The 26,106-nt window shown below is 39.6% G+C and overlaps 1 protein-coding gene across 4 annotated transcripts in view; it reads left to right on the top strand.

Annotated features, from left to right (window-relative positions):
• ROBO1 (roundabout guidance receptor 1) overlaps positions 1-26,106 on the top strand; it is a 1,605,434-nt gene that overhangs the window by 1,501,831 nt on the left and 77,497 nt on the right. For all 4 annotated transcript variants that reach the window (XM_077480101.1, XM_077480100.1, XM_077480099.1 and 1 more), the window contains 3 exons: positions 2,185-2,306; positions 9,434-9,605; positions 21,171-21,365. In XM_077480101.1, the coding sequence (XP_077336227.1) occupies positions 2,185-2,306; positions 9,434-9,605; positions 21,171-21,365 (489 nt within the window). The remainder of the gene's footprint in view (positions 1-2,184; positions 2,307-9,433; positions 9,606-21,170; positions 21,366-26,106) is intronic.

The following is a 26,106-nucleotide window of genomic DNA, read 5'->3' as shown; positions in this document are numbered from 1 at the left end:
TAGACCAGCTAGAAAACAGCGATAATAAATTAGAATCACTCGCAGACGTGAGCGATAGTGATTTGTGAGGAAATTCGTCATCAAACACTGAAACTAATGACAGCGACAATTCTGCGACTGAGCAAATTTCTGTGTTTTTGATTTGATTATTGAATACTTTTTATTATTATTATTATATTATTATTTGTTATAAATATAGTTATTTATTATATTATAATTTATGATTTTGTGTTTCAAACTTTATCATACCCGGGATGTCTACGCCCACGTACACGCGGTCGGAGATTTTGCCCGTCGGATTTAGTCCGACTGATTGTGTCCGAAACTGTTGCATACACACGGTCGGGCCAAGTTGGCGAAAAATCCGATCTTTCAGAACGTGATGACGTAATTTCGTTACGATGGGACTACATTCAGGCTAGTAGCCAATAGCTTTGATGTAGGAATTTGATCTGAGCATGCGTGGCACTTGGTCCGATGAAAATGCTCTACACATGATCGGATTAGGTCCGTCCGGCCCAGTTGGTCGGGAAATATTTCCAACATGTTGGAAAATTGGGTCGGACGGAGATTCGGACAGAATCAGTCTGATGCATACCACACACAGTCGGATTATCTGACAACACGGCCCGATAAGACTCATTCCGACAGATTCTCCGACCGTGTGTACAAGGGCTACTAGGCTCTTGTTTGGACAGATTTAGGTGAATTATTCCTCAGAATTACAGGCCTACAATATAAAACGCCAAATTTCTATGCAAAACAATGTACCACTTTCAGCATCAAAAATATGACATAATCATACCGCCAGGGAGGTTAACACAATATCAATAAATGTATTTTGTCTCTCTCTTTTTATCTTTTGGTCTGGCGCTCCTTCTCTATATATGCGGGTCTATTCCTGATAACCTGCTGGACTATGCACAATAAGGTAGCCTTGCCTGTTGTGAGGAGCCCAACCTGAGCTAGTGGGCTCTACAAATGTTTTTTTTGCCCTCTCGCTAACTTGTTTAAATTCATATTTAATTCCCAGCGCCTCTTGGATGTCTTTATTTTCAATGGATGTGTATATAACCAAAACAGAATGCAGGAAAAAAGCACAATGCTATAAGACACATAAAAATACATTCAATTGCATAAAACTCCAGAGACATGTGATTAGGGTAATTGGTTCCTCTCTGAATGGGCTCAGTATGTGCAATGTATGCATTTGAAATATTGACCTTATATTGTAAGCTCCAACTATATATATATATATATATATATACAGTATGTAAAGTACCATGTAAATCAGGGGTGCCCAACCAGTGGCCCGGGGGCCCGCGGAGCCCTCTGATGTGGCCCGCGACCTCCTGCTCTGGGATAGAATAGAAAGAATACTGTTATTAAAGGTCAGTTTATTACTAAAATCACAGTGTATATATGGGCATATCTGTTCTGCAGTGGTTACTGGGCTGCTTTCAAACTGATCCGCAGGTGCAGAGCAGTTTACCTGCAGGTTACCTGCACTGAGCCATAGACTTCTATTATTACCTGCGAGTTTGGTGAGCTTTCTGAAAGTGCACCAAACCTGCAGAATATAATAGAAATGTATTGCAGACTGCAGGAAAGCCAAAGGTACACTGCTTTGCCCACGTGGTGCGGGTAAACCACAGCTCATCAGTGTGAAAGCAGCCTTGGACCCCTTTCACACAGTCAGTCCAACAGTCTGACCAATTGGATTCTCCATTCACCTCTAAGTAGTGGCAAACTTAAACCGACTTCTATTCTACCTCCAATACGATCCGCTAAAAAGTATTGTGGGCTGCGTCCTTGTCCGCTCTCCAAATGCAGAGTGAACACGGACATGCCACCCACCACTCCGCTCATTGTGGCCCACGACCGGTTACCAAGTCTCTTAAGTGGCCCTCGCTCTTCAAAAGGTTGGGCACCCCTGATGTAAATTGTTAGCGCTATATAAATATCTGTAATAATAAATCAAAAAATCCATGCACTTTAAAACATAAAAACATGGTCTGGGCCACACATTCATATCAGATATACGTCCCGTATGATTATCCTTCTTGGACTTTCAGGCGATGGAACTAAAGCTCTGAGCTGCCATATTAGCCTTCTTATCATATTGTGAGCTGAAACTCTTCTCTAACCAATAATTTCATTTTATTTGAATGTATTCCTGTGCAGCTCCCAGCGCTCCTCCACAGAGTGTCACTATTAAAAAGAGTGACGGGAACGGAACATCAATTGTAGTCAGCTGGTTGCCTCCTCCTGAAGAAAACCAGAATGGATTGGTCCAAGAATACAAGGTGAGACTTTTTTTGTATGTAATAAAATCTGTGTTTTGCTCATCAGGCTGTTTATTATGCTGCTACATGGCATACTAACATATGTCATAACCAATAAAAACATACCGTATATAAAGGACTGGTATTAGTGACATTTTACTGGGCTCAGAGATAACACACAATGTATAGACCTTGCAAGCTAAACTGATGCATTCAATACATCAAAATTCTGCATATTTATACACAACCAGTTTTTAGAATAAAAAAAGACATAAACAAGAAGTGTGAATGTAAAAGCTGCTAATTTTAAACTTCCAATGTGAAAGAAATGTGACATGTGCTGGTCATGGATGTTTGTCTCCATCTAGTGGCTAAAATATAAAATGCAATCCTTAACATTACAGTACTTCTTATGTGAACTGATTTTACAGGGATAACATTTTATCTGTTATTAAATCATCTGAATGTAATTGGTTTGGTATCGACCACAACATACAGGGCTATACAATGTAATACTGACATATAATCACACACATAGGTTGGACTTGATGGACTTGTGTCTTTTTTCAACCTGACATACTATGTAACTATGTAAATTTTGAATATAATAACTATTAGATTAATATTCAGTTCATTTTAAGCCAGATCATTTAAATTTCTAAGTGAGTATTAGAAATTTTAAGGTTGCTAAAAAGCAGCCTATTTTAAAGTGCTTTTGTTGCTGTACATAACCCCCCCCCGATGGTGACATAAGAAGTAGTTGTTGTCGGTGGGTGCATGTGTTTTTTGACAAGACCTGATTGGTTTCACCACAATTGAAATCTTGGTATATACTGAAGTAGAGGTTCTACAGAGTGGGGGTGATTTACTAAAACTGGAGGTGCAAAGTCTAATGCAGCTGTGCATAGAAACCAATCAGCTTCTAACTTCAGCTTGTTCAATTAAGCTTTGACATAAAACCTGGAAGCTGATTTGTTTCTATGCAGAGCTGCACCATATTTTGCACCCTCCAGTTTTACTAAACCAACCCCTATGTATTATTGGGTAAAAGTGCTTTGTTTTAGGCATTATTATGTATTGCTTTAACCTCTTCCCGCTGATGTGGTGCATATATACAGCCTCTCGGTGGGTGGGCTTTAACAGCGAGAGGCCGCATATATCCAGCCCTATTTAAACAATCTTCTGTGCTGAGAGAGCAGCCCTGTGCACTGCTAGCACAGTCACTGGCAGGGGCTGAATAGTTTCTGATGCATATTTACGATTGGCAGCTTTCTGATCATGTGACCACTGTGAAAGCCAATCATAGCGGTCACTTGACCCAAATGCCCACCTCTGCCTTCTGATATTTAGAAGCTCTTAAAGGGCTGGTAGGTGGCAGCGAGAAGGGGGGTTAAGACAGCTTGTTCTTTTTAAATAGGCAAGTCTATGCATGTAAATACACACCTGTGCCATTTTTTGTTTGCAGCACACTAGACATAGCTCCCAACTGTCCCTGAATTTGATGGACTGTCCCTGATTTTGATGGACTGTCCCTGATTTGAAGCCATGTCCCTTTGTCCCTCTTTCCCCCTCATTTGTCCCTCATTTTGGTCTGATCTATATAGTTGCGTATAAAATGCACTTTTTATCTTTCAAAATGTGTTTCCCAGGCTAAACTTTTCATCCAAATTCTAAATAGCTGCTTGTAAATTTTAAAAGCCAACATAAAGGAATAGTAGTGGTAAAAAAAAAAAAAAAAAACCCTTGAGGATTTAATTAACTTTTTTGAGTTAATTTTCCTTTAAGGGGGTGTAGCAAGGGGCGTGTCTTATGCCTACATATGTTTGCTAGTAGGTGTCCCTCATTCCCATCTCAACATGTTGGAAGGTATGGACTAGATTATTGAGTGTTTATAACGCGTGCGTTGTGGTGAACTATAACACTGGGGCTAAGGATAGGTTTTAGGGGGTTGGGTATGTGTTGGGGGGTGTTAAGTAAAATTTTTTAAAAGATGTCTAACCCCAAGAACAAAAATGTAATATAGTGCAACTTAATAGTACTCAGAATATTTCAGGATAAAGATGTTTTTTGCAAAAACAGGAAAAAAACATTATTTTTTTTACCAGAAATCACGAGTCCTTGTAACTTCCTGTGCACTACACAGTGTTTTCAGCTTTCCCAGCTATCTTCTGAGAACTCTAAACTCCCCAATGTAATGGAGATCGGGAGAGTTGTTTGTAATCCATCTCAAGAGAGAAGCTTAGGGTGACAATGCTGCTTCTCCATACAGATTTTTCCAAAAAAAGCTGCGCTATAATGATTCAAACCAATGTGTGAAACAAATGAAAAAATAAATAAAAAAATGAAATCCAAAAATACAGACAAAGGAATCTATATATAAATGTTCAAATGTTAGCCCATTTCCCAGTCAACAGTAATTCTGCTTATCATCTCCACCGTGTTTTATCACACCGCACCGATGGAAAGAAGTGTCATCAAAGTTGCAGAGAAAGGCTTTCCACCACCAACAATACTGACGCTTACCAGCTATACTGATCCCATCTCAGAGATCAGATATCGCCACTATTAAATCACTCCCTCTGAACATGGACTGCATGGAGGATGTATCTCTTTAAGCGCTCTGTTCAAGTGGATGGTATGTTCCTACGGCCACACCGCTGCATAAACAAGAGGAATCACCATAGTGTGATATAGTCAAAAATTTTAATAAAATAAAAATAATTGCACTTACATCAAATATAAAAAAGGATTCGTTTTCAATAAAAAGATTTGCCAGCCGGCTTCATACAATGCTGCCCGTCGCTTCCGGGTTCAGCATAGATCGCGGTTACGTCAGCACGCCGCTCCTCCCTACGCCGTTTCGTTAGAGGTAACGTCTTCCAGGGGACCTTCTCCATACAGTATGATTAGTGAGTGTTGTCACCTTAGGGCATGAAGTTTGTTACCAGCAGGATCAGCAAATGAAAATAAAGGAAAAAAAAGACTGAAAAAAAGAAAACAAATGCAGCCACTACATCTAATGACCAGTAAGCTGCTGTATAATACATATATGTTTTTGGGTTTAGATATCTTTTAATTGCTAGGTCTACTTTGGTGTAGAGGATATTTTTAATGGTCATGAGGGAGGTTCAGGTTTTTGACTGTACCGAAAACTACTAGGGGTAGATTCCAAGCATCAAGGTTCTAACCCTTCCATACTTTATAAAAAAAAATGTTGGAGGCAGTCACAGGTTCAGTAGCATGAGATGGAATACAAAAAATTGTAAACATCACACACTGAGATATCATTCTTGGAAATTCACCAAAGAATGTGTCCTTACTCTATAATTACCTTACAGGTAATTATTTTAGTATTTATTGTGCTGGTTAAGTAATATTTCCTCATTGAAGCAGACTGTTAATTTGGCAGCTCGAGCTAGACTGACCAAAAAGTATATACAAATCTAGAAACAAAATTAAGTTTTCCACCTAATTTGCAACATGGACATGCTCTACCAATTAAGTAAATCAACTCCTTTGAGCCTATCGACCCAATAGAAGCAATCCACTCTCTGTGTGGCTGCAGTGGTTTCTCAGTAGGGTGCTGAGTGATTGCAATGAAATACAAAGATCTTGTTGCTAAAGTGCAAACTTCTGTATGTAATACAATAACAAATACAGAATATGAAAGTGAACATTTGTAAAAAATATAAAGGCTAATAAAAAAAAATTACTAATGTGAACATTTGAATAAGATATAATAATATGTTCACTCTAAGGAGGTTGATTTACCAAAAGCAAATCCACTCTGCATTACAAGTGAACTGCAAGTCCCCTTGAAAGTGCAGTCGCTGTAAATCTGAGGGAAAGATCTGAAATGAGGGGAAGCTCTGCTGATTTTATCATCCAATCATGTGCAAGCTAAAATGCTGTTTTTTTTCCCCTCTGCATGTCCCCCTCAGATCTACAGCGAATGCACTGTCAAGTGCACTTTCAGTGCACTTGCAGTGCAAAGTGGATTTTCCTTTAGTAAATAAACGCTTAAGTCTTTCTTAATCTTTTTTGCCCCAAAGAAACCCTTGAATTTTTTTTCAATTCTTATGGAACCCCTGGAAAAAAAACAATTCATAGGGGGTCAGTGGGGAAAGCCCCATACTTTGGTGGTCTTTGGTTAGGCAGAATACCCCCCCCCCCTTTGCAATGGTGATCAGAAGATCAGAATGCCACCCTTACAGACAGCTAAAAAAGTTACTTGGTGTGATGCTGCTAACTCTGCCAACTGGCATTGACCATGGAATTATGGAGATAGCAGGTCAATCAGAAATAGCTCAAGGAACCCCTAGTATCCCTTGGAGGAACCCTAGTTGGAGGAACCCCAGTTCAGAACCCTAGTTGGAAGAACCCTAGCTGGTGGAACCCTAGTTGAGAACCCTAGTTGGAGGAACCTTAGTTGAGAATCCTGATTGGAGGAACCCTAGTTGTGAACCCTAGCTGGTGGAAGCCTAGTTGAGAACCCTAGTTGGAGGAACCTTAGTTGAGAACCCTAGTTGGAGGAACCCTACTTGAGAGCCGTAGTTGAAAATACCCTAGCTGAGAACCCTAGTTGGAGAAACCTTAGCTGGTGGAACGCTAGTTGATACCCTAGTTGGAAGAGCCTTAGCTGCTCTGAAGATAAAAAATACATTCCCTTTATTTGAAGCTATGTGTTACCTAATATATGCATTATAGAGGATTGAATTCACCCTCCTATAATACTATATATATATATATATATATATATATATATATATATAAAATCACCAACACTATACTACTGTTGGGTGAGATAATAAAACACAATTTCATTAGCATGTGAGAAGAATTATTTTATAAAACTTCGGAAATCTCTGATATTTTGCTATACTCTCATAGCTCATCCAAGGAGCTGAAATCACAATTATTCAAAAGCCAACCTTCCCTCAAACCAGTTAAATTCATTTTGGGAGCTAGGTAATGTGGGCAGCCTTGTGTAAAATACCACTTGCCCCACCAGTTCAGTTCCAGTGCTGTGCAGCTCCTCTGTGAATCTTGTTTCTTAGCTGCTTATGTGGCTGCTGCCTAACTACCCCATCTTGGAGGACTGCAGGGGTGTGAATAGAGATAAGTAAAAGTTGCTGGAGAAATTCTGAGCTATATTTTTAATTTGGGTTGGCCAAGGAAGGTTGATTAATGCACAATGGCTCTCCATATCAACCTCCACCTAAAATAAATGGACAAGGAAAACTGTCTTCTCTCCTATGTTTTCAGATCACACCACTGCATTTTGGTGGTGTGCAGGCACTGTGCACTAAGAAAAAGTACTACACGTATCCATGTATTGGCAAGGTGGTTGAACAGAAGTCAATCTACACAGCCGCCTTTTATTTTATTTTTTGCTCGATCAGAGCTGCCAGGTATAGCCAAGCAGTTATCTTTCAAGTTACTATTCTCAGAGATGTCAAATATTACTTTATATGATCTAATTTTCTTTATTTACTTTTTTGATCCTCTGTGAGTAGCTTTATATGCTCTTAGATTGCCCCATCCTGACAAGTTCTTCTTTGCAGGATGTCAGTGTATTCTTCTGATAGTATCTTGTATGTGTAGTGAAATCACTTGCGTATGCGTCAGTGAGCATTTTCATATCATTGGGGTTTCATTGGATATGTTTATTAACATTTTTTATAATTTTTTTGTCAACTTTTGTTACTTCTATACAGTATACCCACTTTGGGGATTCACTCGTTACGATTTATGTGCTCGGTTTTTCATGTGCAGTGGCACCGGAGGTGGATCTTTTTGTACTATACCCGTGTGTCACTCCACATGTTTTCATAGCATCCCACATATATACAGATATTTTTGTTTTATATTTAATATTTAACGTTAGTCTGTTTGGGGGTCATTTATCGCTGTGAACATATATTGAGTTACATTTATTGGTGCTCTAATCATATTGGAATAATAATACATGCATATCTATCTATCTATCTATCTATCTATCTATCTATCTATCTATCTATCTATCTATCTATATCTCTCTATCTATCTATCTATCTATCTATATATATCTATCTATATATATATCTATATATAGATATATATATATATATATATATATATATATATATATATATATATATATATATATATATATATATATATATATATATATATATATATATATATTCATGTTGTTGTATATTTTTTATGAGGAATATGTTTTTTGTATGTGTTTATAATTCTTCTGTATGTGGATTTGCTTCCAGTATTTATTTTTCATATGCACTTTTTTTGTTGTTGTTCATTATAGTACTTTTTTTTGGATACAATTAGTTTCTAATGTATGAGCATTGTTTTAATGGATGCATATAGCATGGTGTAAGGCAGTGTGTTGTCTTGCTGGGCTTTGTAGTCACATTCAATGGAACATCCGTTTTAGACTGATTGGTTTCACATGTGATTTAGAAGCCATAAGCAAGCACACACACTCTGAACAATCAACAATGATTAAGCACATATGTGTGAAACGCATTTGCTGACCCTCCATGGGTTGGGTGTGTGTGGCATGTCTTTCATCTTTACGATTTTTCAATAAAGAAGCAGTTTTTTTTCTTCTGGAAGTGCCGCCATCTTCTCCTTTCCATATAGCCCAACAGCGCTGATTCGTGTATGCTGGTTGAACAAAAATAAATAAATAATAGACTCATCTACGGCCAGCCTTATATTATCAAAACAATTTCATATGTGGACCCAACTATTCTATACAATCAATCAGTTTCTATTCAGACAGGCCTTTCCACTACATAGTTATTGGTAGATCTAAAGGAGATTGTACAATCAGATTGTATAGTGTTTTGCGCTTAAGTATGACCATAAAGGTATGTACCTCTGTATGAGGCAGACAATCGGACATTCAACAAACATTTTCGGTAGGTGAAACTTCCCGGTCGATGAATTTTAAATGACAGTGGTTGATTCTCCTTCAGAGAATGTTTGGTGGAAGTCATATTGACTGTTTTATAAATAGAGCCTTTAGTGTAATAATAACACTTTTTCAATGGCAAGCAGATCTCCTTCTATGATGGGGTTAGATAAATGTTGTAATTTAATCCACTAAGATATTATAACAGATATTGGTTTCTTTCTAGGTTTGGTGTCTGGGCAATGAGAGTCGATATCATATCAACAAAACAGTTGAAGGCTCCACCTTATCTGTTGTCATCCCATACTTAGTTCCTGGCATCAAGTATAGCTTGGAGGTTGCAGCCAGCACAGGAGCGGGGCCAGGGGTGAAAAGTGAGCCACAGTTCATCCAGCTGGGTGAGTTATAGAATTATTCTGAGTGTAATTAAATCTCTTTTACCATAATCGATGTACTTCATACATGTTTACTGAAAGCGCTTATTGTTTTCTCCTAAGAAGGTATATGCTTTCACAGAGTTCACATGAAGATTATGTATTATGTGCTACTGGATTAATGGGTGCTCTCACGACACTTGTTATGTTTTATAAAATTACACAAAACGCATGTAGGTTATAACAGTCATTTTGGAAATGATTAGGTTTATACTTCTGCAGGTAATTCTACAAAACACCACTGGAGGGCAGCATTTCCTTAGAAAAGACATTAGTGTGCATGTGCATTCAAGATCTACCTATTTATGGCCTTTTACCAAACTTGCTACAATGTGTCAAGAATTAACAAAAAAAAAAAAAAAAAGGTGGTGAAAATGCCTCCTAAAAACACATTGTTTTATTATTTTTTATGCCTGTATATTGTATAAGGATACTTAGGTAATGCAAGTGAGCACTAGCCATGACGTGTTTGGTATAAAGTGGCAAAGGCACATCACTTGGATACACCTAGGGCCTAGACCTTTACTTCTGATGCCTTCATATAAGCAGAATTAGAAGTATTATCATCATTCAGTATGCTGTTGCTGTGGCACTAACCTTTGCATTTGATGCAGTGTGATCCAAAGATCCAGAGATCTCGTCCTATAGCTGACAATTACTATGAATTATTCCATGATCTTCTTTAGAGTGGCCCTTTCAGTGATTTTATGTCTGTGTAATTACATTCCTGACATATCACATTATAGAACAACAGTATAATTCATTAAAGCTTTGTCAATCATTTACAGTAAAACCTTGGATTACAAGAATAATTCAGTCCAGAAACATGCTTGTAATCCAATGCATTTGTATATCAAAGCAAATTTCCCCATGAATAAGAAATAATGGAAACACAGATGATTCATTACACAACTATTTGTTCATAGGTCTTTCAGTTTATAGTCCATATAAAAAGATTCTAGCAATGTCATAAGTTGTGTAACCATAAAATATCCAAATGAAAGCCTCCACAAGAGGATTAAAAGCAAAATCCAGCAGGAGCTACAGAGTATAAAAGAGAGAGGCACCTCTAAGTGTAGCAATATGGTTACCTTTAATGAAGGAGGATGGTCTATGTGGTATGTTTATCCCGGATGCCTGCTCAACCACGTGAGTTGCTAAATATTGTACATTCATTAAATGTAGCCAAATTGCTACACTTAGAGGCGCCTCTCTTCTTTTTTAGGCCTCATGCCCATGGACGTTTTTACAGGCGCTTTTTGAGCGTTTTTTGCAGCTTAAAAACACCTCTCTTAAAAACACCTCTCCATGTTAGTCTATGGCCTAGTCTATGGCCTCATGCCCACCGTGGCGCTTTTGAGCTGTAAATGGCAAAGCCGTTTTTAAGCTGCAAAAAAAAACCCAGGACCAGTGCATCCTGAGGCTCCAGTGCTAGAGCTGTAAAAATGTCAGACACCAGCAAAAGGTGTTAAATGCGATTTAATCAGGCTTAAAGCTGTGTTAAACCTCGTCCGGCATTTCTGTCTCTATTCAAAATCAGTGGTTCCCTATGGGAGCCCATTGATTTAAATAGAGGTCGCACTAGAAGTCGGATCAAGAGGATTTGACTTGTGGTGAGACTTGTGTGCTGAGAATCTTGACGGGGGAACCCAGCAAAAATTTAAAAGAAAAATTGCGTGAGGTTCCCTCCAGGACGATACCAAACCCTTCAGTCTGGTATGGCTCTTAAGGGAAACCCCCACAGCAAAAAATATGGCGTGGGTGTCCCCCCAAGATCCATACCACTCCCTTATCCGAGCACACAGCCCAGCAGATCCTGGACCATACCAAGCCACATGCCCTCAACATGGGGGGATTAGTGCTTTGGGGCAGGGGGGCCCTGCGCCTCCTACCTCAAAGCACCTTGGCCCCATGTTGAGGAGGACAAGGTCCTCTTCCCAATAACCCTAGCCTTCGGTTGTCAGGGTCTGCGGGCGGTTGGCTTATCAGAATCTGGGCACCCCCTTTAATAAGGGGGCCACCAGATCCCGGCCCCCCACCCTATGTGAATGAGTATGGGGTACAAGTCAGAAGAGACCCCGGAGCTGCCTAATAAATTACTTAAAAAACCTGTGTAGTGTGTTTTTTTTTTATTGACACTTTTTTCCCCAGGTGAATGGGTAGAGGTACGATGTACCCCATACTCATTCACATAGGGTGGGGGCCAGGATCTAGGGCCCCCCTTATTAAATGGGGTGCCCAGATTCCGATAAGCCAACCGCCCGCAGACCCTGAAACCAATGGCCAGGGTTGTCGGGAAGAGGCCCTTGTCCTGATCAACATGGGGACAAGGTGCTTTGGGCCCCCCGCCCCAAAGCACCAACTCCCCATGTTGAGGGCATGTGGCTTGGTATGGTCCAGGAGAGGGGGCACTCGCTTACCCCCCTTTCCTGACCTACCGGGCTGCGTGCTTGGATAAGGGTCTGGTATGGATCTTGGAGGGACCCCCACGCCATTTTGTTTGGTGTGGGGTTTTCCCTTAAGATCCATACCAGACCGAAGGGTCTGGTATCGTCCTAGGGGGAATCTCACACAATTTTTTATTATTTTTTTCGCTGGGTTCCCCCCTCAAGATTCTCAGCACACAAGTCGCACCGCAAGTCGGATCCTCTTGATCCGACTTCTAGTGCGACATCTATTCAAATCAATGGGCTTCCATAGGAAACCATTGATTTTGAATAGAGACAGAGAAATGCGGCTGAAAGCCAGAGTGGAATAACGTGCATTGAATTCAATGCAAAATGCAGATAAAATCCAGTTTTTAACGCAGCTTTTTTTTCCTGGCATCTTTACTGGCTTTACAGCCCATTTAATAAAAAATGTCTGTGGGCATGTAGCCTTATACTCAGTTGTGACATGATGGATGCTACTTGTGTTTTAAGACATTGCTTGTTAATCAAGTCAAAAGTTATTTAAACATTTTGCTTGTCTTGCAAAATGCTCTCAAACCAAGTTACTCTCAAACCAAGGTTTTACAGTATTATATTTTTCATTAATTAATCAGGTAATAAAAGATGATCATTAATAATCATTAATCAAATGTATTTATTGTAAATTATTTCTTTGCAACATTGCAACTTAGTAGCAATTTAAAGAGTTGGACATTTTGGCCCCCAAAAAATGTTTTAAACACCTTAAAAACACCTTAGTAACTAGCTTTCTATTGACTAAAAAAAAAATGTGTCAATGACCAAATATTGTTGTGTCATGGTGCTAATATTGGTTGGCTTTTTAGAATAGTTGTGCACAATTTATTAATTTTTTTACCCAATATGGTCACAAACATACTATAAGGATAGTCTTAACACATGCACTGTTTTTGCTGACATTCCCCTGACTTAGCTTGCTTCAAACCGCTGGAATTAGGGAGCAAATTCTGTTGTGTTAAAATTAGAAATGTGTTCCAGTTTTTAATATCCTAAAGCAGTTTCATCTGTGCATGGACAGGCATGGAGATATAGAGTGGCAGGTTAAATTCATTAGTCACGGTACATTTTATACGTTTAAACCCAGCTGGCACGTCACCGGGACCTTATTTGGCCGCCCTCGTAAAATCCGACCCAAGCTAACTTAACCTTGCACAAATATCTGTGAAATCGGTAAACCCAGAGGATACAAAGGGAGTATTAGCCAGCAAAGCACAGGCCCATTTAATGAACTTTAAATCTCCAAAGTGATCTAAGGATCACAGACGGAAAGCTTTCATACGACAAATGACTGAAGCAGGTGATTATTTGGTAAGTGGAGCTAAACAGATGACACATTTCATGGATGAAAACTGTTTTATTTAGTGGTGTAGGAAAAACAGTATAGTAACTGTTTACTTGGATATATATTAGCTTATGTTTCAGTGTGAAAAGTCACTATCATAGGCTTTGCCTGTATTGCTGAACAAGCTAATTTTATATAGTTCTAAGCCCACATGGTCGGACATTCTGACAACAAAATCCGTGGGATTTTTTCCGACGGATTTTGTCCGAAACTGGTGTTGCATACACACGGTTGGACAAAGTTGTCGGAAAATCCGATCGTTCTGAGCATGATGACGTTCGCTCGTTACGACTGGACTACGTTCAGGCTAGTAGCCAATAGCTTTGGTCTTGTAATTTGATCTGAGCATGCGTGGCACTTTGTCCGATCGTAATTCTCTACAAACGATCGGACAAAGTCCGATCGGATCATGTTGTCGGAAAATTTTTATATCCAGCTCTCAAACTTTGTTGGTCGGACATTCCGATGGAAAAAGTCAGATGGAGCCCACACGCGGTCAGATTATCCGACAACACGGTCCGATCAGACATTTTCCGTTGGAATTTCCGACCGTGTGTATAAGGACTAAAGGGGATTTGCAGTCGATTGGAAAAACCAGAATAGCTAGTACAGATCGTTCTTTTGTAAAGACCCCTTTCACACTGAGCCGCCGTACCGCTTTAGCGCTGTTTAAGTGGTATTTTTGTGCCGCTTTTCGTCCGTTAGTGGGGCGCTTTTAACCCAAAAAAAGGGTTAAAAACTCTGGCTTTTAAGGTGCTTTAACCACTTAAGCCCTGGACCATTTTGCAAGCCAAAGACCAGAGCCCTTTTTGTGATTTGGCACTGTGTTGCTTTAACTGACAATTGTGCGGTCGTGCGACGTGGTTCATTCATTCCAATGGGAAGGGCGTTTTTGGAGCGCCAAATACAGCACTCGCAACCCACCCCAAAGATGCTGCTTGCAGGACTTTTCGGAAAGTCCCGCAAGCGCACCGCCTGAGTGTGAAAAGATACACTGAAATGAATAGGAGGCAGTTTACAGGCACTTTGCAGAGGCTATTTCTAGCGCTAAAGTGCCTGAAAACTGCCCCAGTGTAAAAGTGGTCTAACAAAGATGAATCATTCTAATGTCTTCTCATAAAGCAAGGTCCATAAAGACAGATGAGTGAGTTTGACAAGGCCTGTTGTGAGTGGAACCTTTCCTGTTAAACCGCTGTATGGTCTTGGCCACCGTGCTGCAGCTCAGTTTCAAGGTCTTGGCAATCTTCTTATAGCCTAGGTCATCTTCATGTAAAGCAACTATTTTTTTTCAGATATCAGAGAGTTCTTTGCCATGAGGTGCCATGTTAAACTTCCAGTGACCAGTGTGAGAGAGTGAGAGCAATAACACCAAATTTAACACACCCGCTCCCCATTCACAACTGAGACTGTGTAACACTTACAAGTCACATCGGGGAGGGAAAAATGCTAATTGTGCCCAATTTGGACATTTTCACTTAGGGGTGTACTCACTTTTGTTGCCAGCAGTTTAGACATTAATGGCTATGTGTTGAGTTATTTTAAGGGGGTAGCAAATGTACACTGTTATACAAGCTGTACACTCACTACTTTACATGGTAGCAAAGTGTAATTTCTTCAGTGTTGTCACATGAAAAAAATATAATAAAATATTTACAAAAATGTGAGGGATGTACTCACTTTTGTGAGATACTGTATGTACAAAGTTGTAGGCATAGCCGCCCATGAGTTATGTGGCACTTATGTGAGAGCACCTTCCCGAGAATGTCTTTTTATGCTCTTGAATGTCTGTCCCTGTCAAGTGCCAACCTTTTGGTATGTGCATGATCACATGCATCTCTTCTAAAAAAAAACAGAACTTCAGTTCCTGTTTCCCTAGCTTACTCCTGATTGTCACCCTTTTTAAAGTTACCCTCACCACATTGGTTATCCTTTACAGAGTTCAGTTACTGGCTTGTTACTTGACTATGCTTCTTTTCTGATCCTTGTGAATACTTGCCTGCTTATACTGGTTCGACCCTGAACTTTCGACTAAAGCCTTGGACTTTTTTTTGGCTTTGTTGCCTTTGTCCTCTGGTGTCCATCGGCCCAAATATATTATCTTTTACACTGAAATCCTGGGGGCACCCAAGTTTTGGTGAGACACTTCCAGGATGGGGCTTGTCTACACGAGAAGACTATGAGGTAGATTGGGACATTATATCTGAACTGAGACCAGGTCTACTCAACAGAACATCATACCCAGGCCCCAACTAGCCTATAAATATTAAAGCCACAAATTCAGCCTGACTGTTCACATGTAGTGACATCACTGTAGCTGAAGTTAGTTTTAGTGCTGTAAAATATCTGACAAATATTCACGCTGAAATGTTAGTCTGTTAAACCATTTTATTGCAACAATAAGAACTATCTAGTTAGATTTCAGTCCAATATTAGACTAATTTCAAATGTCTGTCTGTGCTAGCTCTCATAAAAGTAAACTCTGTTTCCTTGACATCTTGTTTGTTCCCATTTACCATTGCTGCTTACGTTTAATGCAAAGTTTGTCCACTCTTGCCAAGTGTTAAGTGGTTATGGGCAGCTGCAATAAACTGTTTTAGATTTACAAGCACTTAGTTTTATTGTGCAGGATACAGAGAACTTGGGTAATTGTGCCTGGTCAGTCAATCACAATCTGTTTATAAAGGTTGGATGGTTGATTCATTTGTCTTTAAATGCATTTTTTAAAGCTGTGAAATAATACATGTTCTATCAGCCAGTAAACAGACGTAAAATGCTCTTTACAAACACTGTAAGGCAGATTTACTTACAATGGATAATGCAACATGGCATTGGTTCAAAGGCTCTTTGGATGGCTATCGACAAGAAAAAAGCATTCTCAAAGACCTCGGATGTCTCAACATCAGTTGTCATTTATGTTTTATTATACTTTTCAACACTTAATTTCCTTTCATGCCTTAACATATGTCTAGACCTAAGCCAAGAAAATGATTGAACTGGGAACAAAGGCTGCTGCATTGGGTTGAACTTGGATGCTATAAAATACTGACACATACTGTGCATATCATAGATGTTGTGTACTTATTTAAAGTTCAAGATATTCCTTACTTGGCAAAAATAATTTAGCCAAATTAGGAAATTACAGAAGCCACAGAAGAAATTATTTATTAAAAATACCAGGAACAACATATTATTGGCATTATACATATAGATGCAATATTGACAAAACTGGGACTAAAGCAAAATATCAATCTAAAATCCCATGTATAATCCCATAAAACTCAGTAAATAGGTAACATTTCTTTAATTTATAAGTTTATAAATTGAGTTTGTAGAATATACGTTTTTTTTTTTTTTTTTTTTAACGAGGGTAATTAAAAGGTACACCCCTACTCTCATCAACAGGAATATTACAGCTGGTTAGATGGGTGGTTACAGAGCACTGAATAACTGGCGGGAGGGTCTTGTCTTGTTCTAAGACCGTCTCAAAGTCTTGCTCATTCTGACATGGTGTAAGCCTCAATTCCCACCTGTACTTACTGTATGTTTGCTGTAACGTGGGTTGGATGGGAATTGTAGGAAGTGTTCTTCAGCCAATAAAAAATTAATTGTCTTGGATAAATTAGGGAAGAGTTAAAACCACTGTCAAGTTTTCCACTTATGTTTGTGTGTCCATTGGGGAGATTTACCCTCACTTCTTGTCCCAGAAACCAAACAGAAAGTGAGTTAAATGTTCCTCAAAGGGTGGAAAATTCTACTATTAAAACCTGGCCCAGCTCTTTTCCCTCTAATCATGCCCCTGTGACAAATGAAAATGTTCTCCTCGTATTCTATAAGGGTGAAAATAGTCACCAGGACAGATGGTGAGAGTAAACCAATGGGGACAAAAATAGCCATAAAAACTTGAAACTTGACAGAGGTTTTAGGTAAATTTGTATTTTAACCCCCCTAGCGGTAATCCCGAGTCTGGCTCGGGTTGGGATTTTAATTACAGGAGCGGTAACCCCGAGCCAGACTCGGGATCGATTCGCTTGATGCAGGGGAGGACACAGGGAGAGTTACTGACCTTGTCCCCTGGATCCAGCGATGTCCGCCGCGCTGTGTGATCGAGCCGTCCTGCGCTCGATTCACAGTGCCGAATGCCGCCGAGCTCCATTCCCTGCGACGTTACGGCGCACGGGAGCGGAGAACGGCGGCAAATTCAAAAAAGTAAAAGTACACAAAACACACACAGTACTGTAATCTTAGAGATTACAGTGCTGTATTAAAAAATACACACCCCCTTTGTCCCTAGTGGTCTATGCAGTGCCCTGCATGCACTTTTATATTATAAATACTGTTTTTTTCTGCCTGAAATTTGGAGATTGTCCATAGCAACCAAAAAGTGTCCCTTTTTCAGTGTTTTAGGATTTGATTACATTATTGAATAGTTTTTATTATTCTTTATTATATTATAAACTTTATCATACCCGGGATGTCTGCTAGACTCTGGTTTGAACAGATTTAAGAGAGTTATTCCTAAGAATTACAAGACTACAAAATAAAACGCCAGATTTCCATGCAAAATAATTGTACCGCTTTCAGCACCTAAATCCAGACTGAATCATACCGCCAGGGAGGTTAAAGTATATGTGGACCCTTAACTTGTAAAACAACTTATTCCGTTTAAAATAAACATTAAAGGCAACACATTTGTGTGTGTATGTGTATATATATATATATATATATATATATATATATATATATATATATATATATATATATATATAGTATCACACAAAAGTGAGTACACGCCTCACATGTTTGTAATTATTTTATTATATCTTTTTATGTGGAAACACTGAAGAAAAAATAACACTTTGCTACAATGTAAATTAGTGAGTGTACAGCTTGTATAACAGTGTAAATGTGCTGCCTCCTCAAAATAAATCAACACATAGCCATTTTCCCTCCCGGGGGTAATGTGACTCATTAGTGTTACAAGTTCTCAGATGTGAATGGGGAGCAGGTGTGTTAAATTTGGTGTTATCGCTCTCACTCTCCCATACTGGTCACTGGAAGTACAACATGGCACCTCATGGCAAAGAACTCTCTGAGGATCTGAAAAAAAATATTTTTGTTCTACATAAAGATGGCCTAGGCTATAAGAAGATTGCCAAGACCCTGAAACTGATCTGCAGCACAGTGGCCAAGACCATACAGACGTTTAACAGGAGAGGTTCCACTCAGAACAGGCCTTGTCATGGTTGACCAAAAAAGTTGTGTGCACGTGCTCAGCGTCATATTCATAGGTTGTCTTGGGAAATGGACATATGAATGCTGGCAGCATTGCTGCAGAGGTTGAAGGGGTGGATGGTCAGCCTGTCAGTGCTTAGACCATAGACCGCACACTGCATCAAATTGGTCTGCATGGCTGTCGTCATAGAAAGAGGCCTCTTCTAAAGATGATGCACAAGAAAGCCCACAAACAGTTTGCTGAAGACACGCAGACTAAGGACATGGATTACTGGAACCAAGTAATTAATGGAACCAAGACCAAGATAAACATAGTTGGTTCAGATGGTGTCAAACGTGTGTGGTGGCAACCAGTTTGAGGAGTACAAAGACAAAGTGTGTCTTGTCTACAGTCAAGCACTGTGGTGGGAGTGTCATGGTTTGGGGCTGAATGAGTGCTGCCAGCACTGGGGGGCTACAGTTCATTGAGGGAACCATGAATGCCAACATGCACTGTGACATACTGAAGCAGAGCATGATTCCCTCGCTTTGGAGACTGGGCCACAGTATTTCAACATAACGACCCCAAACACACCTCCAAGACGATCACTGCCTTGCTAAAGAAGCTGAGGGTAAAGGCGATAGACTGGCCAAGCATGTCTCCAAACCTAAACCTTATTGAGCATCAGAGGGGCATTCTCAAATGGAAGGTGGAGGGATTGCAAGGTCTCTAACATCCACCAGCTCCGTGATGTCATCATGGAGGAGTGGAAGAGGACTCCAGTGGCAACCTGTGAAGCTCTGGTGAACTCCATGCCCAAGAGGGATAAGGCAGTGCTGGAAAATAATGGTGGCCACACAAAATATTGACACTTTGGGCCCAATTTGGACATTTTTACTTAGGGGTGTACTCACTTTTGTTGCCAGCGGTTTAGACATTAATGGCTGTGTGTTGAGTTATTTTGAGGGGACAGCAAATTTATACTGTTATACAAGCTGCACACTCACTACTTTACATTGTAGCAAAGTGTTATTTCTTCAGTGTTGTCACATGAAAAGTAATATTTACAAAAATGTGTGGGGTGTACTCACTTTTATGAGATACTGTATATATGCAAAAAATATCAATACCTTTTTTATTTTTTATAAGTGATCCTATAATCTCTGTTCTCAGCTGCAAAATAGACCCCTTTCACATTGAGGCAGTTTTCAGGTGTTTTAACGCTAGAAATAGCGCCTGAAAACTGCCTCCCATGTCACCCGAACTTGAAAGCTCAAGTGCTTGTACACTGGGGCGGTGCACTTGCGGGACGTTAGGAAAAGTCCTGCAAGCAGAATCTTTGGGGGGGTTTGGGAGCGCTGTATACAATGCTCCCAAAACACCCTGCCCATTGAAATATGTGGGCAGCGCTTCCAAAGCCCCTGAAAAGCGCCACAACACGGGTGCTATTAACCCCTTGTTCAGCCGCTAGTGGGGGTTAAAATCACCCGCTACTAGCCCAAAAGCATGCTTAAACAGCGTGGCTCAGTGTGAAAGGGGTCTTAGAGAGCTGGGGTTGGAGAAACAGCAGGATGTTGATCTTCACAGTGAATGGCTATGTGTGTGTGTGTGTGTGTGTGTGTGTGTGGGGTGGGTGGGGGGATGTCAGCATAAGTCTGGCCATTATAGGCTGACTGTGCTCCCAGCACAGCTAGAAAATTGATCACACTGAGGTGGAGGTGCTCTCATGCCTATTGTGTTCAGTTTTTAATAGGAAAGCAGGGGGCCTGGGCGCAACACCAGGAATTTCACACAAATTAAGCAATACTAAGAAAAGGATCATTTTTAACACAAGAACGGGGTACAACAGGCACATATCACAAATATGAATTGGGGTACCATATTCCTTAAGTTATTCTCCAGCGCTTTGTGCTTCCATATTGTTTTTACTGACACCATGGTTATGCAGTAAGGATAAGCTGTGGATTAAGGTTTTTTAGCCTTCTCAGAACATGGTACAAAACTCTTCCACAGCCTAAAATCTCTACTGGAGCCACATGATAAATTATCAGAACTTACTAAAGGGGGACAGATCAGGGATTCACTATTAGAAGGGGGACAGATCAGGGATTCACTATTAGAAGGGGGACAGATCAAGGATTCACTATTAGAAGGGGGCAGATTAGGGATTCACTATTAGAAGGGGGCAGATCAGAGATTCACTATTGAAAAATGTATTAGAACCTTTATAACTGAAAAGGGGAAATTCTTACCTTACCTAGATTTCTCCATTGCCTATAATCCTTTTATGAAATGGAGGTTATGGTTGAAATAATGCAACTCAGTTCACTGGATAGCATTAATAGATACCTGAACAATGTTAATTGCTGTTTAATAAAAAATGTAACAGTTTTTATACAGCCTTTTGGTTGCATACTTACTAGCTTTTTAGTTCTTCTTACCAAATCTGTGTAAAACTGTGTCCTTCACATTCAGTGAAGCTCATTGAGTTTTTGTTTTCGTTATAGACTCCTTTGGAAATCCAGTGTCTCCAGACCAAGTGAGCCTTGCCCAGCAGATATCGGATGTGGTGAAGCAGCCTGCATTTATTGCAGGAATAGGTGCTGCCTGTTGGATTATCCTAATGGTGTTCAGCATCTGGCTGTATCGACATCGCAAGAAACGCAGTGGATTGAACAGCACCTATGCTGGAATCAGAAAAGGTATACTCACTCATACTGCATCGTCAAAACCCAGCTCATACTTTTGTTTCTAGAACTTAATTTGCTATAAAATGTTTGCAATTGTTATTATTTTGTAGGATCAGTATTTCTGATTTTAAAAGAGAAGTGGTCTTTGTTAAAAAAAAAAAAATGTATACTGACCTAGGTGGACCCCCTGCCAGCTCTGCATTGAAAGCTGAGCAATCGAACACCACTGTTCGCTCAGCTTTTCTCCTCCGTTCTGAGCAGAGAGCTGGGAGTATCAGTTTCAGGCTCTTTACTCTGCCCCTCCAGCACTTGAGTGCTGGTCTGTGGGGGGCTGGTGCAGACTCTCAGTGGATCGCTGAGAGGCCGAGCAAGGTGCCAGTCCAGGCTACTGGGTGGGTCCCAAACATATATTTGGGATCTATTTAGAGCCTGGACCGGCTTAGTGATGACAGCCAACAGCAGACAAACTACACTCCTGCATTCCATAGGAGAAGTATAGCCTTTAATGATTTTTTTTTTTTCAAATATAAAAGTATTAATTACTGTACTGTCTTCCTCTATATTGTGGGTTCTGAATAATAATAATAACAATAATAATAATAATAATAATATTCTCTGGATTTATAAACCAGCCTATTGCAGCTTGCCAGAATTTTTTACCAGTTGTAAATTGCCAAATAAAATGATATATTTGGATGCCTGGAGCCCAGTGAATGCACAATTAACAGCTGTACTTTAATGCCAGGCTCACTTTCTGTACTTACTCACTTTTCCATCAATCAGCCGCCATTCAGTTCACCAGATGTTGTTCTGATGTACTGCCTTTAAAAAGTTCATGCCCTTTTTCGATGTATTAAGAATTGCTGCCAGGCTATTTAAAATGAATGGGCCACTTCAATGGTAGCGCATTGTGTAAACTTAAAACATGTGTAATTTGGCCATATGGGGCAGGACAGATGTCCAAAAAACTGTAGAAGCAAAAAAATGATTGTGCAAACCAACACTAAAATATAAAATTAGGCACCATAAGGGGCCTTTGTACAACTCTCTTGGTGTTTGTTGCTCCTCCAGAGCCCCGTGAAGAACTCAGTGCTGCCTTTGTGATTACTGACTTTCTGAAAGTCAGAGAAAATGCACACTCTCTGCATCTCATGTGATCTCTTGGTAGTTGCTGAAGCCTTGATACTTTAGTTCTTTTTAAAAGCTCTTGAGTGCAGCCATGTAAGAGAAATATCCAGATATCCTGGCAGTGTATGGTCCTACTATTCTTTGCATGTATTGGTTTATATGTTGTTTAGCCACAGGTTTGCTTTAAGGTGGAGATTTCCTTTAATAAACTTAATACTGTGATGTGCAGTACTTGCACCTTTATACACAGATAATCATATTCAGATGTTATATCATATATATATATATATATATATATATATATATATATATATATATATATATATATACAGTAGCTACAGTCCCACAAACCATGCCATATAGAATGCAGATACATGTGCTTGCTGTGTTATGAATGGAAGCTGCAGGAATGAAGTTACTACGTGCTGGGACTATTATGTCACACCATCCTCTCTGACCTCTTTTCATCTATTCTTCCTTAAGAGCCTAAAATGTTTACATCAATAGGTCAAAAGAAAAGTGATGATTGAACCCTTTCATAGCCATCTTCCTGCCCCCAACATTGTGTTCTTGTGATTTTAAATTAATGTTCCCATCTTTTCACTGTTTTTTGTATAGCTCTGCTCTTAAATGCATCTATTTTATGACTGCTTGTTACTATGGCATTTTTTCTCTTCTTTTTTTTTTTTTGATGTTGCTAAATTGCACTGACAGTGTGAAAAGAGCTGGCTAAGATGAGGCCAAATGGAATTCCTTCGATAGGGTTCTCTTGTGCTACAAATGGAAGCCACTGTGTGAATTGGATAAACACAGGCAGGGTTTTGTTTTTAGCTCTAGGGAATTATAGAAAATAAGGTTAAGTGGATAGAAAAGAAAAAGCTTTACAAAAATAAATTATCCAGATATTGTGATGTAATTATTGGTGAGACAAAGGTGGCCATGAACATTTGTAAATACACACAAGGGTAATACAGATGGAACCTTTTATTAAAAAAAAAAGAGAATACATAATGTTAGTTTTTTTCCCTTTTATCTTCTCCAAAATCTGACCACACAGGTTTTTTTTTTTGTTTGCTTTTTTCAAAATTGAACTTTACAAATGAAGAAAAGCTATTAACACACTAATATAGTGTGCATAGCTATCACAGTATATCCAATAAGGTAGTCCATCAACCAACACAATTATCAATAAATTATGCAGATCAAATCTGAAGCAAAGGGCTTGATTTACTAAATAGTGTCAGTTAACTTAGCAAAGTGAATTCTAGTTAATAACCCATGTTCACTCAGATTACTCAATCATTTGTAGGAGTTCTAATTTGATTTCTCAATAAAAAAAAAAAAAAAGATTTTGGCTAACACAGGATTGGTTGATTGAAGTGAACACAATTCTACCTTATTGGCCACACCTGGTGAATTATTCATTTGGATAAGCTGACAGTCAATTAGTAAATCACCCCCAATATGTGCCTGTGAGTAGCCAGCATAAGGCTTTGGTTACAAATGCTTCCAGGTTGCGGCTGCAGTACATTGCAGCATTGACAGTATTGGCAAGAAGATTTCATCTCCAATGCATGAAATGATTTGTGCCAGCAGCTTTCATCATTATCATTATGCTCTGGGGCCTCTGTTGCTCATTATGTACTGAAGCCTCTCTTTCTTGTAAATAGAGGAGCTGCAGTCTGTACCTGGTAAGTAAAGGAGATGAGGTGTTTACCCTGTAGATAGTGGAGCTGCAGTCTTCACCTTGTCAGTAGATGACCTGCAGTCTTCTTCATGAAGCCACACAGGACACAATGCTCCCAAGTTTGACAATAAGGTGCATTGTCTTAGCAGTGAGTGAAATGTATGGCACAGTAGTGCAACATAAATGCCCTTAAAAGCACGTTGGATACATCTTTAAAGGCTAGCTCAACTCCAATTGGGAATCGTAGTTTTACTTGTTTGTTACTTGCTCGCCATTTGCTTTCTGGTATGCCCTGTGGTCAAATATTGGGAAAACCATTGCCTGGGCCATTAACAAGCCAAGTAATGGTTCACTGATCCTTATGGTTTTTATGGCAGTAACCGTTTTGTTATAGCATTGTGGCGGAGGAGGATTGGGGAAAACGAATGTTTTGATAGCTCACCATTGGGGTCTATACAAGATATAAGAAGCCACTGGGTGATTCAACTCACCATCATGTACCTGAGACTGAAATACGAACATTTTGAACATTTAAACTCATCTTTTATATCTTTTTTTTTTTTTTAAACAACAAAACCTGGGCTTAGAACCTCAGTTGAATTTTTATTGTAGTTTGTGTGCTCCTTGGGTACACAGGGATGGGTGGGGGCAGAAACTGCAACAAAAACATTTCTTTAGTGGGAAGGCTTTTGTTGCTATGTGTCCTGGTGACTTATATTACCCCCATTTCTTGTCCTGGTTTTAAGAGAACAAATAGCTTTGGCCTGCAGCATTCATTGTAATGCATTCTGCTAGCACTGTGTTGTATGTTAGGACAGTGGTCATCAACCCTGTCTTCAGAGCCCTCTAACAGGCCAGGTTTTACATATTACCTCGGGCAGCTGCAGACTAGAATACTGCAATCACTGAGCAGCAAATGATATCATCTGTGATGTATTTCAGTTATCTTGTAAACCTGGCCTGTTAGCGGGCCCTAAGGACAGGGTTGATAACCACTGTGTTAGATGATAGGGAATTACCTCATTGAAAAATTGTCTGGTTTTTAGATAGGCCAATGTAGGTCTGCTAGGACATGACTTTAGCCCACCTAAAAAACAGACCCCATCATTAAAGTGGCGTTTTTTTTTTTCATTTTGGATAGAAAAATGGATGGTTATAACCTTTGTCGGATTTAATTTTTTTGCCCTCTCTGTCCCATTGTGGAGATTTAGCTTTCCATAGCCAAATAGGAAGTGATAGGAAATCCCCACAAATTAAGGTAATTCCTTAGGGACCCCAGGTCACCAGAACTAGTGTCCCCATTGGAAGATTCCACATCTATTACTTTTCTGGGAACAACCCAAAATTTGGGATTTTACTTTCAGTGATAATGGTAAACAGGACAACTAGAAAGGGGAGATCTCCTTAACCGGGGGGCGTAGACAGCAACAAAAACTGACAGGTGCTCTAATCCCTCTCCACTCCATTCAAAACTAAAAAAAAAAGTTTTGCTTTTAGTTACACTTTAAATTGGAAGTTCAGTCAAACGCTAACTAAGGCTAAACCTACTCCCACCCCCATTCTAAGCCTATTCTATCTAACCCTGTAAAGAAAAGATATGTTTACTTACCTATTCTGAAGCCACTCTGGTCCCATGATCAGCTGTCAGTGGCAGGTTCAATGTACGGGAGAGACAGCCAAAAACGGATGCCCCATAGTAAGCCTATGGGTGATGTCATCTTCCAAGCATTTGTATCCGTTGTCGACAATCTCACCTCTACACAGAAGCCATCACTTCTGTGACCAGACCGGAGCAGCTTTAGAATAGGTGTATATACAAATTTTTTCTTTACAGGGTTAGAGTGCAGGCTTAGAATGGGGGTGGGAGTAGATTTAACCTTAGTTAGCTTTCAACTGAACTTACATTTTAAATTCTCCAGTAGATATAAAGATGTCAAA

Source organism: Lithobates pipiens, unplaced genomic scaffold, assembly GCF_037356315.1.
Source record: "Lithobates pipiens isolate NorthernLeopardFrog02 unplaced genomic scaffold, aLitPip1_a1.2 Scaffold_16, whole genome shotgun sequence".
NCBI lineage: Eukaryota > Metazoa > Chordata > Amphibia > Anura > Ranidae > Lithobates > Lithobates pipiens.
This window is presented reverse-complemented; position numbering and strand designations above follow the sequence as displayed.